Raw genomic sequence first — 19,132 nt, forward strand, 5'->3', positions numbered from 1 at the left:
CCCTGTGGAACCCGGCTGCATCTTAGAGCACCAGGAGACTACGGCAGGAGGATCTGAGTTCCAAGCAGCCTGAGCTCCCAAGTGCACCTCAAAAAAAATAAACAGGCAGGCTAGAGAGATGGCTCAGAAGCTAGGAGCGTTTGTTGTTCTTGCAGAGGACCCTGGTGCTGTTTCCAGCACCCACATGGTGGTTCACAACCATTTGTAACTCTGTCTTAGGGGTTTCTCTTGCTGTGGTAAAACACCATTAGCAAGAGCAACTTGGGGAGGAAAGGGTTTCGTTCAGATTGGTTTGTAAGGAACTGGTGCAGAGGCCATATGGAGGAGTGCTTCTTACTGGCTTGCTTAGCCTGCTTTCTTGCTGTACTCAAGACCACCAGTCTAGAGGGTAGCACCACCCACAATGAACTGGGCCTTCCCACATTGCTGTGAGATAATGCTTTTGTACACTGGTTTAATAAAATGCTGATTGGCCAGTAGCCAGGCAGGAAGTATAGGCGGGGCTAGCAGACAAGGAGAATGCTGGGAACAGGAAGGCTGAGTCAGGAGTCGCCAGCCAGATGCGGAGGAAGCAAGATGAGAATGTCTGAGAAAAGGCACCAAGCCACATGGTTAAACATAGATAAGAATTATGGGTTAATTTAAATGTAAGAGCTAGTCAATAATAAGCCTGAGCTAATAGCCAAGCAGTTGTAATTGATATAAGCTTTGAGTGATTATTATTATTTTATAAGCAGGCCATGGGACTGTGGGAGCTTGGTGGGACCAGAGAAACCTTCTGACTACACCACATCAATCATTAATCATTCGCCATAGGCTTGACCACAGGCCAGTCTGGTGGGGACATTTTCTCAGTTTAGGTTCCTTCTTCACAAATGATGACCTTGTGTCAAGTTGATGTAAAACCAGCCAGCACACTCCAGTTCCAGGGGATCTGATGCCCTTTCTGATCTCTACAGGTCAGCAGGTTCTCACGTGGTGCATGTACATACATGCAGGCAAAGCACTCACACGCATAAAAATAAATACATCTTAAAAGCTCTTTTAAATAAACAAACAAACAAAAATAGTCAACATTAGGAGCCAGATGTGTTAGCACATACCTGTAGTACCAGCACATGGAATAATGAGGCAAAAGATGTTGTGGGACTGGAGAGACGCCTCAGCATTTAAAGGCACACAGGGACAGCTCTTGCAGAGGACCTGAGTCTGGATTCCAGCGCCCAGAATCAGGCAGCTCACTGCTGCTTATGACTCCAGCTTCAGGGATCCAGCAACCTCTCCTGGCTTCCAGAAGCTGCACTTACATTCATACCCCAACACAGACACACAAACATGCATATAATCAAAAAGAAAAGAAAAGTTGTTTTGAGGATTGTTACAATGTTACTTGTTGCTGTAGCAATTGTGCCCTCCATATGTGGCACTTCTCAGTTTGTTCAAGCGTGCTGAAATGTGTTCACAGGAGACACCGTAGCTCAGGCTTTGCTGTTTCATTCCTCATTTCTTTCTGTACTCCAGCACTTCAATAGTGATTCATTCAGTAGTAGACTTATTGGGAACCAGAAAACAAGACACAAAACATTGCAAACAAGACACAAAACTGAAGTATGTTCACCTTAAGAGCTTTAGAGTCACTTTAGGTTCCTTTCGCAGGCCCTGCGGTGGTCAGTCGTCATCTCGCTCGAGTTCTGCTCCTGTGGAAGTGTGTCTTTCCAGTGTCTCCCAAAGATCTAGAGACAGAAAAAAGCCGAGGAGATGCGTTTACGTGGCAAGTGACCCTGGAGGGCCGAGCTGGTGCTCTCGGTGGTAGGTTGACTCCTCTCTGTCCTGGTCCCTCGCTTCCCCTCCCTTCGTCTGTGTGTGTTCTGTGTGCTTCCTCTGGTGTGAGCGCACAGGGGTCTGACTAGGGTCTCCATACCAGGATGTGGTCAGTTAGCTGGGGATGACCGAGTGCCAGTGAGAGCCAGATCTGAGAGCGGTACCTTAGACTCCTCCTTACTGCATGTCAGAAATGACAACATTGCTTCAGGTAGATACTCTTCAGAAATGGAAGGATTTTATTTCATTAGCCCTGAAGATGCATGGTTCCCAGTAAGTGTGATAACTATGGATAGGCTTGGAAATAACATTAGGAAGTTTGAGCTAAGGAAAGATGCCTTTCCTAGGAAGACTAGGAAGTACATATTTGTTTATTTGTAGCATTTTACTCTCAAAAAGAAGAGAATTTTTATTAGTCTAGTTTTAAAGTATTTATTTTAGTCCCCTTGTGAAGCAGTCTGAGTTGAGTAACTGAAATCCCTGGCCAGAGTCTCTGTGGTTTTAAGGTTTATTTTTAATCTTCATTTATGTCTGTGTGAATGTGTGTGTGTGTGCACCGTGTGGGATGGTGCTTGTGCAGGCCAGACAAGGAGTCGGATCCTCCTTGCACCGGACTACAGTGACATGAACCAGAGGCGGGTTCTACACATTCTCAACCACTGAGCCATCTCTCTAGCCCTGATTCTCTTCCTTTTTAAATTTGAGACAGGGTCTCACTATGTAGCCCTGATTGTCCTAGAACTCACTTTGTAGACAGGCTGGCCTTGAACTCACAGAGATCTGCCTGTCTCCCAAGTGCTGGGATTAAATGCTTGGGCCACTTCGCCCAGCTTTGACTTCTTTTCTTGTTTTAAACTTCTGAGCTCCAGGGCTAAGTGCAACTCTAGGACAGCAGCATTTTGTTAATTTACTAGTCTCTTAGCAATCCCAGGAAAGTCTTTTTTTTTATTCTTATGCAATACATAATGACTATAGTTCCTCCCTCCGCTCCTCCATTTCCCTTCAGAAAAGAGCAGGCCTCCGGGGTATCAGCAAAACTTGGCTTAACAAGCTACAATAAAACTAGGCACATACCCACATATCAAGGGTGGATGAGGCATCCCAGAAGGAGGAAAAGGGTCCAAAGAGCAGGCAAAAGAGTCAGAGACACTCCCATTCCCACTGTTGGAATCCCACAGGAACCCCAAGCTAAACAATCACAGCATACATACAGAGGAACTGGCACAGACCCATGCAGGCTCCATGATTGCCACTTCAGTCTCTGTGAGCCACTGTGAGCCCTGCTGGATGGATTCTGTGGGCCATGTTCTCGTGGTGCCCTCAGCCCTTCAAGCTCCTTTAGTCCTTCCTCCCTTTGTTCCATGGGGTTCCCCCAGCTCCGCCTAATGTTTGGCTGTGGGTCTCTGCTTCTGCTCCCATCAGTTGCTGGATGAAGCCTCTCTGATGACGATTGGGCTAGGCACCTCCCTGTTCTTCTGACTGACTGGAAATTCTTGAAAAACGTAGAGATGGAAGATACTAGCTTCCTTTTTGTCATGGAATTTCAAGCTGATTTTTGTTTTGAGCACACATCTCCGTAACATTGCTGATGGTGTACATAATTGAATGTTTCTGTCTCATAAATGTCTGTTCTCATTTTCAGCTGTCAAGAGCTTCATTTCCCACTGTGGTGATCTCCTCACTGAGGAAGTTATTCAGCGTCTTCTGCCGCCACTTCCCAGTGCTGTGGATTTGCTGACTCAGTAAGGATCAGCCTGGTAGAATTTTCTAAGAGCACTTAGTTACCCTCTGTATGCTCTCCCTAGATACAGTGATAAGACAAGCTGATATGGTTGGTTCTATTGCAGAGAAAGGCAATCATTTAGATGTGTGACTTTTCTTTTTTTTAGGCTAGGATCTTGAGAGGAAATGCATATTAAAAGGGAAGGAAAATTACTTGGTGGATAATATACCTTCCATACAGGCAGATTTAACAAGAGATTAAATCCTAAGCCTGCTAACCTTTGCAGGTATGCATTGTATTGGTTTGTGAGTGCTGTTCTGTGTTCCTAAGAACTAGATGCTTATTAACACTCCCGGGGTTCTGTATGTTATACTTCTCCTAAGTTGATGTAACATCTCTCAGGGAAAGCACACATTTTAGAGTGTGTGTGTGTGTGTGTGTGTGTGTGTGTGTGTGTGTGTGTGTGTGTAAAACGTACAGTCATAAGCACTAATTCCCAAATTAATAAGGTATAGTGAAAAATCTTTCCAAAGATTTTTAATGATATACCATTTTATATATAAAGAAAATACATTTAAGGCATGGCCTGTAAAAATATAATAATAGAGTAAACATCATTGAATCAAACATGGGTAGATCAGGGGCTACAAGGGCCACAGTAAATATTTTAAGCTTTATAGGCTGTGAGGTCTGCATTGAAATGCTCAGCTCTTAGAGCTCAGAAGGAATCACACATAATAGGTGAGTGGGGAGGCGGATGTGACTATATCCCAGACTTACAGAGACAGGCAGTTGAGCGTGAGCAACAGACATGTCTTTGATCTGATGGCTTTTCCTTTGACACATTGTTTTTCTTTTAGGTTGATTATAAGACTTTTTACATATTTGCAATACTATTGCTGTTCATTAAAATACTAAAATATTTTTTATTAAGATGTTCTCAACTTAAACATCACATCTTTTACTTCTTTGGTTGGTTTTTGGGAGAGAAGGGGTTGGTTTGGGTGTTTCTGGTTTTGTTTTTAAACAGAGTCTCTATGTATCCCTGGCTGTCCTAGTACTCCGTGTGACCAGACTGACTTTGAACTCACAGAGATCCATACCTACCTTTTCTCTTAAGTGCTGGGATTCAAGATGTGTGCCACCACACCTGGCCCCCATCTTATATATTTTTGCTATGATTTTTTTTTATATTCCAGGTTTTATTTTTTATGCTTAAGTCTTTAATCCGTCTGAAGTTGGATTTTCTACTTAGAGTGAGGTAGAAGTCTGCCTTAGTGACAAAATACCTCAGACCAGGTGACTCATAGAGAACAGAAATGTGTGTAAGATCCAGGACTGGCAGAATAATGTCTGGTAAGAGTCTGCTCCCTGTCTCCAGCATGGTACCTTTCCCCTCGTCCTTTGAGGAGGGTGGATGATGATGTGTCCTCCTGTGACAAAAGGGAACCACACTGCCTTAGGAAACTGTCAAACAGTTTCATAAAGTCACTAATCATTCATGAGGGAAGGGCAAAAGGCCCAGCCATCCAACATACCTGATTGGTGGTTAAGTTTGATTAGTTGATTTCTTTGGATTTAATGGATAGCATTTAATCAACTACCTCTGTGTGGCTTTAAGTCACCAGGACACATTTAATCTTCTCTCACCTCTTCTACTGGAAAATTTGGAACCAGAAGTGCTGAGACATGCCCTAATCCAAGGGAGGCAGAGGTAGGTGGATCTCTGAATTCAAGGCCAGCCTGGCCTGCATTGGTAGTTCCATGTCAGCCAAGACCGCATGGTGAGATTCTGTCTCAAAACAAACAAACAAAAAAAAACCTAGAGAAAAATTGGACCTGACAATGAGTCTGCTTCTGGAGCTTCCCCTTCTCTGGAACTTTGCAGAAGTCTGGTCACACTATATCAACAGTGCAGGAACCCCCTTTCTTGTTTTTTGTAACATTTGCCCGTATCTGCTCACTGACCAGCACCCACAACTTACTGAGGCTGCTGGCAGAAGCTGTGGATCCTCAGTAGGAATGCCTCATAGCGGCTTTCTCAAAGTCACCTGGCTAGCACTTGTCAAAACTGACCATGTGATATATAGCATCCCCCCAGCACCTGGTTGCTTCTGGTGCAGAATGAGGCCATCCTCATTCTGGATGGCATGTCCACTGCTGAAAATGCTCAACACGTGAGTTTTCAGGGACAGAAAATTTAGACCAGACCAAAGTCCGATTTCATTTTCTTTTTTCATGTGGAAAACTCAGTGACTTGTGCTTCACCTTAACAGTCTACCCTTCTGTGATTACCATCACTTATCTCACATATTACATCCCAGAATATTCATGATTCTTCCTGTGTGCCTATATCTGTGCCAACACATCATCTTCATGATGAATTACACTCTTTGAGCGAGCCCTTCGACCTTATGTTTTTGGCATTCATATACTTTGGATCATCTCCTGTTGGTGGAAGTTTCTGTCCTGCCCACCAGTTCCCAAATAACCTGCAGCCGCTTCCCAGATAACTGATTCGGAGACTTAATATGAATTATAAATGCTTGGTTGATAGCTCAGACTTGTTACTACCTAACTCTTACATCTCAGTTAACCCATATTTCTTTTCTATGCTTTGTCATGTGGCTCATGGCTTGTTACCTCATTTTCTACACATCCTGCTTCCTTGGAGTCTGGCTGGCATCCTCTGACTCTGCCCTTCTTCCTCCCAGCATTCTCAGTCTGGCTGTCCCACCTATACTTTTTGCCTGGCTATTGGCCAGTCAGTGTTTTATTAAGCCAATCTGAATGACAAATCTTTACAGTGTACAAAGGGGGTATTCCACAGCAGTCTCCTGTTGAAATTTGTTTTTTTAACTGAATCTATACATAAATTTGAAGAAAATTAAATTTTTATAGTACTATGAACATAATAGTTCTCTATTACCAGGGTGTCTTACAAGATACAAGTGTTATACTTTTTTTTTTTTTTTTTTGGTTTTTGGTTTTTCGAGACAGGGTTTCTCTGTGTAGCTTTGCGCCTTTCCTGGAACTCACTTGGTAGCCCAGGCTGGCCTCAAACTCAAAGAGATCCACCTGGCTCTGCCTCCCGAGTGCTGGGATTAAAGGTGTGTACCACCACCACCCGGCTAAGTGTTATACTTTTAAAAACTCAGTCCCCGGCTACTTTTTGTTGTTGTAGTCATTAAGTAAGTGATGTATGTATATATGATCTGTTCATTGCTACTGTATAAGAATGGAACTGAGCCAGGTGGTGGTGGCACACACCTTTAATCATAGCACTCAGGAGACAGAGGCAGGTGGATCTCTAAGTTTGAGACCAGCCTGGTCTGCAGATGAGTTCCAGGTCAGCCAAGGCTACACAGTGAAACCCTGTCTTGAAAAGCAAGAAAAAGAATGTAACTGACTCTTTGCCAACCACCTTGCTGACCACATCCGTGTTAAAGATGAGTGTGTGGGACTGGACGGATGCCGTGGAGGGTGAAACACTTGCTGCATAAGCGTGAGAGTCAGAGTTTGGATCCTCTGATTCCATCCTAAAGCTAGGCAGGCACACCCAGGAGACAGAGATGGGGGAGGCCCTGCAGCAAGAATCTGGTTAGACTAGCTAGAACTGACAAGCTCTGGCTTCAGCATTAGACCTGCATCAGTAAAGAGAGTAACAAAACACTTGCTGTCAGCTTTGGGCCTCTACGTACTCATGTACACACGTACAGTTTACCCCCACATGTGCTGACACACATGCACACACACGCACACGCACACACACACACACACACACACACACACACACACACACACACACACTTGTGAATCTAGATTTTTCCCCTCATGGTCCTAATTGTCAAATTCTGTCTCTTAAGTACTTATTTACTCTATAAGTGCACTTTACCCCTTCATAGAAGCTGTATAGACTTTTAGGTAGAGCATTCCTATAATTCCAACACATAGGAGGCAAAATGATCATCACAAATTCAAAACCAGCCTTGCTACAAAGCAAATTACAAGTCATCCTGGCCTACATAGTTGAGACTCTGTCTCTAAAAAGCATACAGGTGGGCTGGAGAGATGGCTCAGTGGTCAAAAGCACTGGCTTCCTCCAGAGGATCCAGGTTCAATTCCCAGCAGTGACATGACAGCTCACAACCATCTGTAACTCCAACTCCTGATGACTTGATGACCTCTCCTGGCCTCCACAGGCACCAGACACGCACCAGGTGCGCACGCGCGCACAGACACACAGGTGTAAGTTATCTGTTTAACACAGATTTCGAGTACAGTGCACATGCACATGTTCTCAGTCACTCAGGAGATTGAGACTGGAGGGTTGTTTGAGTCAGGCCTGAGCAACAGAACACCTCACCTCTTTTTTCAAAAAGCCCAATGTGATGAACAGACACTAGGGATGTGGAGTCTGGCAGAGCCCACATTTGAAGCCAGCCTAGAGCCTCTCAAAAAGTAAACCAACAAGAATTCTGAACAGAAGATTTTCTGGTTTTTTTTTTTTTTTTCCAAGACAAGGTTTCTCTGTGTAGTTCTGGCTGGCCTTGAACTGAGAAATCTGCCTGCCTCTGTCTCCCAAGTTCTGGAAGGCCCCACTCTTGTCCTTACCTTACATGGCTGCAGACCTGTCCCAGGCCCTTACCTTAGAGTTTGTGTCCTGCTGCATCAGCTCAGGATTTGCATCATACTTTTTACCTGTCTGTATTATCTGTGTGAGAGGGCGGACATCAGGGCAACCGTGGGGCTGCAGGGTCCCACTCGGGGGTTAGGTTTAGGGTGTTAAGGATTGGCAGCACCCCTTTACCTGATGCCATCATTCAGTGGCTCTGCCCCCACCCTCCGTACACACTTGTGGTTAATGTTAATTCACCATTATCGGATAGGAAGCGTTTAGCCTTGAAAAGTACCTTTCTTGGGTCTAACTATGCAAATTTTATACTTTTATCTGTACTTATGTAACTTATTCCTTGTATTTTTGTAGAAAGGTCTATTAGAAACTAACCTTTCCCTCCAGTGGAAGCAAAAACCAATAAAAAATGGTTTCCTAGAGCCTCATTTTGTTCTAATCATCCTAGTTTATATAAGGAAACAACTGATACTCCTGAACTAAATATTATGTATTTAGACCAAGTCAATGATGCAGAGTTCTAAAAATATAACTGATCATTTTTAACATGTAAATATGGATAGAATAGTTTTCATATGTTAGCTATAATTATCTGATCCAGCTTTAAGGAAACACAAAAGTGTAATGGATTAGCTTAACTTCCGTAACTGAACTATTCTACATGGGGTTTCAGAAGTGATTCAGTTGTGATTATCAAGCTGAAGTTTATAAAATAGAACCAGTGTTTATTTTACTTTATTTATTGAGTTAATTTTCTACCTAATAGATTTTTGTTTCTGACAAACACCAAGTTGTAACTTTTGAAATTTCATACTAGAATTTAGGGTTTCAGCTATAATAAATACTTTATGGCCTTTGAAATGAAACTGACTTTATAGGTTCACTTTATGAAGTATGTTGGAAAACTTATTATTGTCATTGTCTTCTTGGATTGTTTTGTTGGTCTGATTGCAGTACCAGGAATGAAACCCAGGCCTCATCTGTTAGGCAGGTCTCTACCGCTGAGCTACATCCCTAGAATCCCACGTGGACATAAGATGCCACCTTACTTTAAAAACCTAAATTAGCACTCATGTCGTTAGCTTGTGTTTATATGCTGACCTGTTCCATGTTTGTACATTTCCATATAACATACACACTTAAGATACACTTTTTCTTTTGTTTTAAGGCTTTCTTCAATACTAAAAACATATGGAAGTTCTTTGAAAACACCATCAGTAGTTTATAGACAGAGACTTTATGAACTACTAATTTTATTACCTCCTGAGACCTATAAAGGTATGTGCCCTAGACCATAATGTTTTGTTGTGACTAGTTTGATATCTAGAAATTAACAGCTGTTAAATGATTGCCTGAGTCAATGAATATTGATGATTAATGTTTGTTCTTATATGTTAGAGTACTGTCTCAATCCTCATGCTCACTGCTTTATATGAAATATAATCCATTCCTATAAACCTGACTTCTTGCCAAGTGTGACAATTACACACCTGTAATTCTAGTACTTTGGAGACTGAGGCAGGAGGATTGTTACTTTGAGACCAGCCTGGGCTACATAATGAGTTGCAGGCTAGCGTGAATTACACTGCACAACCCTACCTCAAAAGGAAGAAGAAAGGGAGTCCAGTTCTTGTATCTTTTCATGTCTTGCTTACATCTCTCTCGGGGGAAGTACCTGTGGCCCTACTGTGGACAGACCCAGTCACAGAGACTCCAGGGCTTTTTGTTTGTTTATAGATTTTATAGTATGAATCTATTATAAGTTTGACTCTTGGTTTCCCTGTAGAATGCTATTTATAGTACATGTTCCTTTCTGTTATTCTGTTGTTATTCTATATAATATTCCTGACTCTTCCAGTACCAAAATGAATGTTTATTACTAAGCCACCAAGGTAAAATTGATTTTTACAAAGTTTATAATGTAAGTTTTGTTCTTATTATCATCAAAAAGCGACTTTTTATGAGTGGGATTCTGTTGTTGATAAGGTTACCTTTTTTTTTTTTTTTTTTTTTGACAATTTCATATAGCCCAATCTGGCCTCAAACTTGCTATGTTTGTAGCTGAGCATGACCTTGAACTCCTGAACCTCCCACTTCTGCTTCTGCTTCCTGTGTGCTGGGATCACAGGTTTGTACCAATGTGCCTGGTGTAAAACATGGTTTTAAGATAATCCGTTGCTGCTCTAACTGAATAATCGAAGGTTTATTCTAGGAGTTGGAACCTGACATTTGTACTCTCTGGGACGTCTGTCTCATTCTTAATACTTAAGCCATGTTAAGTTGCATGTGACTTCCTGTATTTGTTATGGAGCTACATTTTTTTGCTCATCTCCTTTTACACATTAAAGTAATACAACATATGCCACATTAATTCAGAATATTAATATACAACTCCCTGTCTTGGCTTTTGTTATTATGTGAATGACATTGTTCCCACTGACTCTTTTAAGTTCATGTATGTATGTACAGAAGTGTTTACCATCATTATGTGGTATAAGTGTCCTTAGAAAGAACTGCAGAGTATTAGTTCATCACTGTTTCTCAGGAGCTACCAACTCTTGCTATATGTTAAGTGCTGCTCTAAAAATAGTAAATAACAATGACTTCATTTATCCTGGGATAATGTGATGATCTGGTTACATTTGCCTTTCGTGGTAAAGGCTTAGAGAGTTTATAAGTGAACTCAAACTCATATCTAGTAAATAGAGGGGTCAAGGCTGATCTATGAATCCCTTAGTGGCAACATTGTAATCCTTGAACTGGGAAGATTAGGAAAATTGTGAGTTCAAGGCCAGCCTGTGATGCGTGGTGAGCCCTTATCTTAAAGGTTTGTTTTGTGCTGTCCTGCCTCCACTAGAAACCTAAAAGGCCGCCCTGCTTAGCCCTAGGTCCTTGTCACCCTGTCCTCTCCAAAGGTGCCTTGTCAGGGGACCTCAGAACACGCTGGGGACCATTCCAGGGCTGCAGTTAGAAGCCTAGGCTGCAGCAAAATCAACTGTCAGAATTTGTGCTTTAAAATTCCTACACTAGAATAAAATGTCAGGGTTGACTTCTTAAACGTTTAGAAACGCAAGAATATAAACTTACAGTCTACAGGCTATTTTCTGATAAGTGATGACATAAGTCTCCCTTTGCAGAACTTTAAGGAGAAGGGGAAAAACCTTGAATTTTTTTTTTTAATTTGTGTTTCTTAGAATGGGAGTTTAGGAATGCAATTGGGAATAATATACATTTCTGTATTTGAAGCCAATTCTAGGATGTTCCTTAAGAAACAACATCAGGACCAGTGAGGTGCCACAGTGGTTAAAAGCACCTGCTTCCAACCTGGAGCCCTGAGTTTGATCCCAGGCCCACGTGGTGGAAGGAGAGAACTGACTCCTGCAGGTTGTCCTCTGCCCTGCACACCATTGCTGTGGCACATGCATGTGCACATACAAACAAACACACATAACAAATAGATTAATCTGGATTCCCTACCTGGAAAGGAGGGCACAGAACCCCGAAGGCTGTAGATGACCACAAGGAAGCAGTGTGTTCTAGACACAGTAGGGCAGCCTCATATGTGAGTGCACATGGGTTGTGACAGCATGCACAAGATCGGCACAAACTCAAGCCAGACAAAACTGTGATGTAGCAGGAAATGGACATGAAGTGTCACCCCGAGCTGAGGATCTATTGGTAACTGACAGCTGCCAGGAGAGAAAGAGTTAGTCCTTTTAAGGCTGTGACCCCTGGGAGGTCTAACTCTGCAGGCGGTACTGATGAGACTCAATGGATATTTTTTTAAATAAGGACACAAAGTTGAGTGGGTGTAATGGAGTGTAGATTGGGAGAAGATGAGGGAGACAGATGGAAATGTTCAAAAGACAAATATGAAATTCTTGAGTTAACCAAAATATTTTTGTTTTATTTTGTTTTTAAAAGAAGCTGAGCATAGTACCACTCAGGAGGCAGAGGCAGGGGGATCTCTTTGAGTTCAAGTCAAGCTGGTCTACAGAGTGAGTTCCAAGACAGCCAGGGCTGCATAGTAAGACCCTGTCTTGAATGAATGAATGAATGAATGAGAGAGAAAGGAAGAAAGAGAGAGAGAGAGAAAGAGAGAGAGAGAGAGAAAGAGAAAGAGAGAAAAAGAAATCCAGGGGCCTATTTTATGAATTTCTTCAAAAAATAAATTCTTAATTTATCCTCAGTATTCTTAAAGTAGACCTACTTTTCTAATGTGAATTTTAAAAAAGTACTTATAGAAAATTATATGATGTACTGTTTTCATGTTTTAATAAAAATGGAATATGCTCAAAGTATATTATAGACTTGCATGAAAATAACCTCATATAACCTTGACTAATAATTTAACTCAAAAAAGGAAGGAAGAATTAGAATTCAAAATGAGCTGAGTGGGAGACCTTGAACAGTGTGGGCCTAGGATTGGAGATTCGGTGTTCTCAGTTGTAAAACAGTAACAAAGAATCGTGTGTATATTAGGAGGTCATGAGGTCAGAAATAACTCGTGCTAAGTGGCCAACAATCCCTGGTTCACAGTTGGGTGGTGAGAAGTTACATCTGTTCTCATTCTGTTTATCTTATTCTTATGGACTAGTTGAGGAGCTTAGCTGTGCTGTGGAGATAACTGGGCACAAGCTCGGTGCTATTGTACCAGCATTGTGAGGGCAGATGATCACCAGACCCTTTCCAGAGAGCTCAGACTTGAATTCCCTCACATGAACCCAGTCCTATTGGGTAATGTTTGAGGAGAAAAATTATTTATTATCCTGCCTGTTAATATGTTGTTCTTTGTACTTTAACAGTGAATTTGAGGTTTTTATAATAATAATTTGCCATGTTTGTTATAATAATTTGCCATGTTTTTTCATCTTTGGAACCATAACAATAGAAGTAAGGGTTTTTTTTTTCCTTAAGGATTTTTGCATTTGAGAAAAATTTGTGTTCAATTTAATATATTTGTATAATCCATGTAGAGGAAAGTAATTAAACTTTATCATCAAGTAGCATGACTAACAAGTACATGTGAGGCCCTGGATTCCGTTCTTATTATTATAATAAAAGTTATTCAAGTGCATGTCTGTTGGATTTGGCTTGGTTGGTGCATACCATGTGTGAGGATCTGAATGTGGATCCCTATCACCTGTGAAAAGGCCAGACAAAACAGCTTGCATTTTAGGGCTGGCAGGCAGAGACAGGTAGATTTCTAGAGCTCATTTCTCAGCCAGTAGAGCTGAGTCAGCAAGCCCCAGGGTCAGTGAGGCCCTGTCTGCAGAAGTAAGTGGGAGGCCGGGTGTGGTGGTGGCACACGCCTTTCAAGGTCTGCCTGGTCTCCATAGTAGGTTGCAGGGCAGCCAGGGCTACATAGTGAGACTGTCTCAAAAAAGAGTGAAGAGCAATTGAGGTAGATAACAGTGTTGACCTCTCCAACACTCCCTTGCAGCATGCATGCATGCAAGAGCATGCATACCTACATGCATCCATACAAACACATATACCATACATAAAAATACATTGGCTTTTTAAATGACATAACTCATAGTACAATAATAACCTATAATGACTTCTGATTCTTTAACACAGAGGAAAGTAGTCTTCAATGACAATGTTTGGAGAATAATATTAAGAAAATAGCTGTAGAGCCAGTCCTGGTGAGGCAGGTCTTTAATCCCGGCACTCGGGAGGCAGAGGCAGGCAGATCTCTGTGAGTTCGAGGACAGCCTGGGCTACACAGAGAAACCTTAGCTCAAAAAACAAAAACAAAAAGAAAGAAAGAAAAGAAAATTGTTGTGAAGTTCTAGTTCTATCAGTTGTTGCACCGTATCACCAGATGTTGATCTTGTAAGACCTGTAAGTAAGAACTTGCCTTTTACATAGAAAGGTCTTCATGTTCTTCATGTGTGGGGGTGTTTTGCCCTGCTTGCATGTGTGTCTGTGCACAGATGTGTGTACCTGGTGCCCAAGGAGACCAGAAGAGGCCGCCAGATGCCCTGGATCTGGAGTTAACAGACAGTTGTGGGCTGCCATGTGAGCACTGGGACTTAAACCAGGTCCTCTGGACAAGGGCTGCCTGGGCTACAGGGTAGGGCTCTAACTAGGAGGAGGAGGACAGAAACAGACTGGCTGACTTAGTTTTCTGAAGGTTGTAAAATAGAATTTTGAGTTCTTAATTTTTATTTGCTATCTTAGGTTTGATGTGGTTGAGTACTTTTCCCAGAAACAATTATGCAAGGAATCACTGTAACTGAGAAATATTTTCATACTTAAGTATAGCAACAAAAATAACTTTGTATGTGGACTTTTTGTCAGGACCATTGGCTCCCCAGTAATGACATGGAGGCTTATTATTACTTATGAAATCTTGGCCAATAGCTAAGGCTTGTTTCTAACTTGCTCTTATAACTTAAATTAATCCATATCTTTTAATATATGTTCTTTACTTTGTAGTACCCATGCTGCTGGATCTCTATCCTGGAATCTCTGCCCTTCTTCCTAGCATCCTCTGTGCCTGGAAATCCTGCCTAGCTATTAGCCATTCAGCTTTTTATTGAGCCATTCAGAGTGACACATCTTCACTGTGTAAAGGAATGTTCCATAACAAGCTTTCGTGTTGTGCTGGCAACAGAATCATTTTACTGAGTGTCATGTGCTGGTAGTTAAACTCACCAGCATTCCTTGAACCAACTCGGATTTGTTTTGCTAAGCCCTCCTTGGTCCCTCTCTACCCTTTCTGATTCTGTCTATAAGCTTAATAGAGCTTCTGTTTCCATCTTTTAGGGAACTGCTTCCTACTCTCATATGATAGCTGTAGTTACAATTCTGTCAGCCCTGCCTGGTTGCACAAACCTGTAAACTGAGTCAGGAGGGTCTGGGCTATAGATTATAGTCATGCTAGCCTGAGTCTCAAAGGAAAGTAAAATGAGGTTGGGGCTCTAGGTAAAGTGGCAGGTTTCTTAGCTGGCTTGTGCAGGCCATCCTGGGTTCAGGTCCCAGCACTGCAGACTAGGTGGGGCTTCTCCATGGCACCTGCAGTGCACCTTCCAGAAGTGAGGTTTGAGCATACTGGGTAGAAGTGCATTCAGTCGGGCTGCATTAAGATCTCTGGCAGTCATATCCTCTTCCTGAGGTCAGCTTATCTGACCTCAGAGCATTTGTTAGGACGTTTTATAACACCTATTGTCTTTAATACATTTTGTTATGCTTAGTAGTACAGTGTTTTAAACATAATCTTACCATCATAATTTCATGTCATATCTATTCAGCGTCCAGATTTCCAACTGTCTCATAAATGCTGGTGTGCAACAGAGAACTGCCCATCAACCTCTACCCAGAAAAGAAATGCTACCCGTAGGTCAACCACCCAAAACAAAGGATAACACATTAACAAATTGTTGAATTGTACCAGAGAGCTGTCATCAGCAAAAGCCAGACTATTGAAAGTTCTATAGAACAGATAATTTTGTTTCTTCAAATGTCTTATAGTGAAGTGAAACACAGGGAAGATAAGGGATTCAGATACTTGTGATCTATCAACCTGGCTGCAACAGGTAGACCGTATATAGATCTGTGTTCCACCATAGAAACAAACAAAAATCACATTGGTCAGACAATTGCAAGTTTGGGCACAGAGTAGATATTTGATGTTTAGTGATTTTTAAACCATTAGATTATGATGGTGAGGTTATAGTTAAGATAAAACATTCTAACTTTAGTGATCACACGTTTGTGGATGGAGTGTTACACTGTTTGGGATCAGTTCAACGTGACAGAAAGGATGCAGGAGATGGCTGAAATAAGATTGTTCATGCTGCTGCAGGAACTTGCTGAGCATGTGCTCAGTGCAGGGACGTGGGTTGTAGCACTAGTGCCTCCTTTGATGATGCTGATTTTCCATAAGTAATGTGTAATAGTTTCAGTCTCTGCTTTTCGTTAAACAAGTCTCTTCCTGCCTATCTGCCTTCCTTTTTCTTTTGAGATGAAACTGTGATATGATGTCCGGGAAGACCTCCGTCCAGGTCCTGGGCTCAAGCAATCCTCCTCTGTCAGCCTCCTGAGTAGATGGAACTATGGGAGTATGCCATCTTGCCGGGCTACATTTTCCTTCTCTTGTGCTAATGAGTGAACCTAGGGACTTAAACACGTAGGGCAGGGCTGGAGAGATGGCTCAGAGATTAAGAGCACTGACTATTCTTCCAGAGGTCCTGAGTTCAATTCCCAGTAACCACATGGTGGCTCACAACCATCTGTAATGAGATCTGGTGCCCTCTTCTGGCCTGCAGGCTGAACACTCACTGTATACATAATAAATAAATAAAATTAAAAAAAATAATAATAACACGTAGGGCAAGTGTTGTACTACTGAGCTACATACCCAGCCTTGTTTAGTTGTTCTCTTTTGTTTGGAGACAAGGTCTCTATATAGGCCAGGCTCTCCTAGAGCTCACTATGTAGACCAGGCTTGCCTTGAACTCACAGAGAGCCTCCTGCCTCTGTCTCCAAGTGCTGGGATTAAAAGCATGTCCCACCATGCCCTGCTAGATGTTCTGTTTTTTATTTTTATTTTCTTTATATATGTATATATATAAGCAAAAAGAATACACAGTTATTAGATGCTTAAGGCATCAAAGAATTGGACTCATCTACTTTTGTATTTCATGTACTTTTATTTTAAACAGTGGTGACATATTCTTACTGCTGTAAGTGTATATTCACGTTGTCGTTTCTGTCTGTTCTTAGCCTTGGGCGTAGCTGAGCTGTTCATGTGACGTGCAGTTACATAGAATCAGACTTCAAAGTTGGTCCATCTGAGCTTTCCTTCATCCCCTACTCTTAAGTACAAAAGCCAGTGCTAAATTGCTAATTGTTCTTTTTTTCTCTGACTCAACAGGGAACCTCAGTGCTATCCTCAAAGAGCTGGCTGCTGAACTGACTGCCCCTGATACCCAAGCAGCAGCATCTACGTGTTTACTTCCAGCCCTTTGTCACCCAGATGACCTTCTGATACTAAGTCCTTTGCTGCAAGAGACTGACCATCGGTTTATTGAAGAACAGGTATAGTGGTTTTAGAATAGTTTCTGAGGAGAGTTTGTCTTGAGTGATTTCCAACCCTCATTTCCTTTCTCCCCGCATCTAGCTCCTGCTTGGTAATGGCGTTGCTTGTGGAAGTCTAGAGTATGACCCCTACTCTGTCTATGAGAAGGACGTAGGAGGAGACTCGGTGCCTAAGCCGCTGCCCCCAGCACTGTCACTTATTAGCTCTGCATCCAAGCTCTTTGGGGTTGTCTGCGCCCATGTGCAAGAAGCCGAGAGGTGAGTCTTCACAGCTGCTTATCCTGAAGCAGAACTCCGTCCAATGAACGCACTGCTGGTGGGTGAGAGGGTGCCGTCAGATGACCTCGCTAACCTAAGAGTGTCACTGGGACAGGTGAGCTAAAGTCGCTTTTCAGGTAGCTAATAGTGATAAGAAATTACTAAATGCATCTGCCATAATCCCAGCACCCAGGACACGAAGGTTTTGAAAATACCAAAGGCTAATTAATGATTTATTTAAGATGCCACGTTCTTACCTGATGACCTGGACATAAACCTTTGTTAGGGATCAAAGCCCACTACTCAGGAAATACTGTTCTCAGAGAAACTGCATGGCCGTGCTGATTGGGAGTTTAACTGATTGGGATTTATGGATTGTCCTCATTTATCCGCTCATGTTCTTTCTCCCTCCCTCTTTCCCCTGCCTTTCTCTCTAGACCATAGCACATGTGACTTAGATCACGGTTTTTATTCTGTCATTTCATCAAATCATGTCTCCTAGTGGATGTGGATAGTAGTTTGGTAGGAATTTCACCTTTGTCCCTTAGTGAAAACTTGAACAATAGTCTGGTTGTGAAGTTATTTCTGAAGCAGGTTTGATACAGTTTACTTATGAATAGCCCACTTTCTTCTTTATAACAGAACTTTCTAACTTTCTTCCCTTTGTAACAGAATGACTTTTTCGTGTAGACAAGTTTCTGATATATTGTCTAGTTAGGGTTTCAAAGAGATGATTTCCTTTTTTTTTTTCAAGAGGGGATTTCTCTGTGTAGTTTTGGCACCTGTCCTGGATCTCACTTTGTGGACCAGGCTGGCCTCAAACTCACAGAGATCCACCTGTCCCTGCCTCCCAAGTGCTGGGATTAAAGGCGTGTGCCACCACCACCCAGCAGAGATGATTTCTTAATTTTATTACATTTAATGAAGCTTAAATTGTGCTCATCATTTTCCCTACCTAGGTTACTATAATAATATAATGAACATTCAAGTACTTGAAAGGAGGTTTCATTTGTTGTAATGTTATTAAAATGTTCAGGCATAACAAAAACAAAACACGTTATCCTGTTTTGATTTTTTTTTTTTTTCTGTTTTTGTTTTAAGTGAATAAAAATGGTAGGTAGTCGTTTAAGGGAGTTTTTTGTTTGTTTGTTTTTTAAAGGAAATGGCATTGCAGGATCCCAGAAACAGTAAGTCATTGTAACTCAGAGGCCGCTTTCGGGTGTCACTTGAGAGTCAGAGCAGAGAAGCTGTGTGAACAGAGTTTCTAGTCTCCTTTGGGCTCTTCTTCATGACAGGTCTGACTGGGTTCATGTGTGTACAGGTGCATGTGCATGCGTGTAGCAGCCAGAGGATAAGCACCATGTCATTTTTCGGATCACAGTCTACCTTAATTAAGTCTCACTGGCCTGGAACTAGCCAAGTTGAGCAGAGGCCTCCTGTCTCAGCCTCCCCAGCATTGGGATTCCAGAGCCACCGCTGTTTTACAGGAGTGCTGGACATGGGATTCAGGTCTTTTACCCTCACCGCATATACCTTTTCTTCGTGTGTTCTATTTTTAATTGGAGTATCCATGCTTAGCCAGTATGGGGTGCAGGCCTGTAACCCCAACACTGGAAGACCGAGGCAGAACAGTCTGCAGGAGCAGT

General features: G+C 42.1%; 1 protein-coding gene across 9 annotated transcripts in view; it reads left to right on the top strand.

Annotated features, from left to right (window-relative positions):
- Heatr5a (HEAT repeat containing 5A) overlaps positions 1-19,132 on the top strand; it is a 115,484-nt gene that overhangs the window by 39,884 nt on the left and 56,468 nt on the right. For all 9 annotated transcript variants that reach the window (XM_076550681.1, XM_076550680.1, XM_076550685.1 and 6 more), the window contains 5 exons: positions 1,657-1,809; positions 3,464-3,563; positions 9,346-9,455; positions 17,065-17,228; positions 17,311-17,486. In XM_076550681.1, the coding sequence (XP_076406796.1) occupies positions 1,657-1,809; positions 3,464-3,563; positions 9,346-9,455; positions 17,065-17,228; positions 17,311-17,486 (703 nt within the window). The remainder of the gene's footprint in view (positions 1-1,656; positions 1,810-3,463; positions 3,564-9,345; positions 9,456-17,064; positions 17,229-17,310; positions 17,487-19,132) is intronic.

This window comes from Peromyscus maniculatus, chromosome 14, assembly GCF_049852395.1.
Source record: "Peromyscus maniculatus bairdii isolate BWxNUB_F1_BW_parent chromosome 14, HU_Pman_BW_mat_3.1, whole genome shotgun sequence".
Taxonomy (NCBI): Eukaryota; Metazoa; Chordata; class Mammalia; order Rodentia; family Cricetidae; genus Peromyscus; species Peromyscus maniculatus.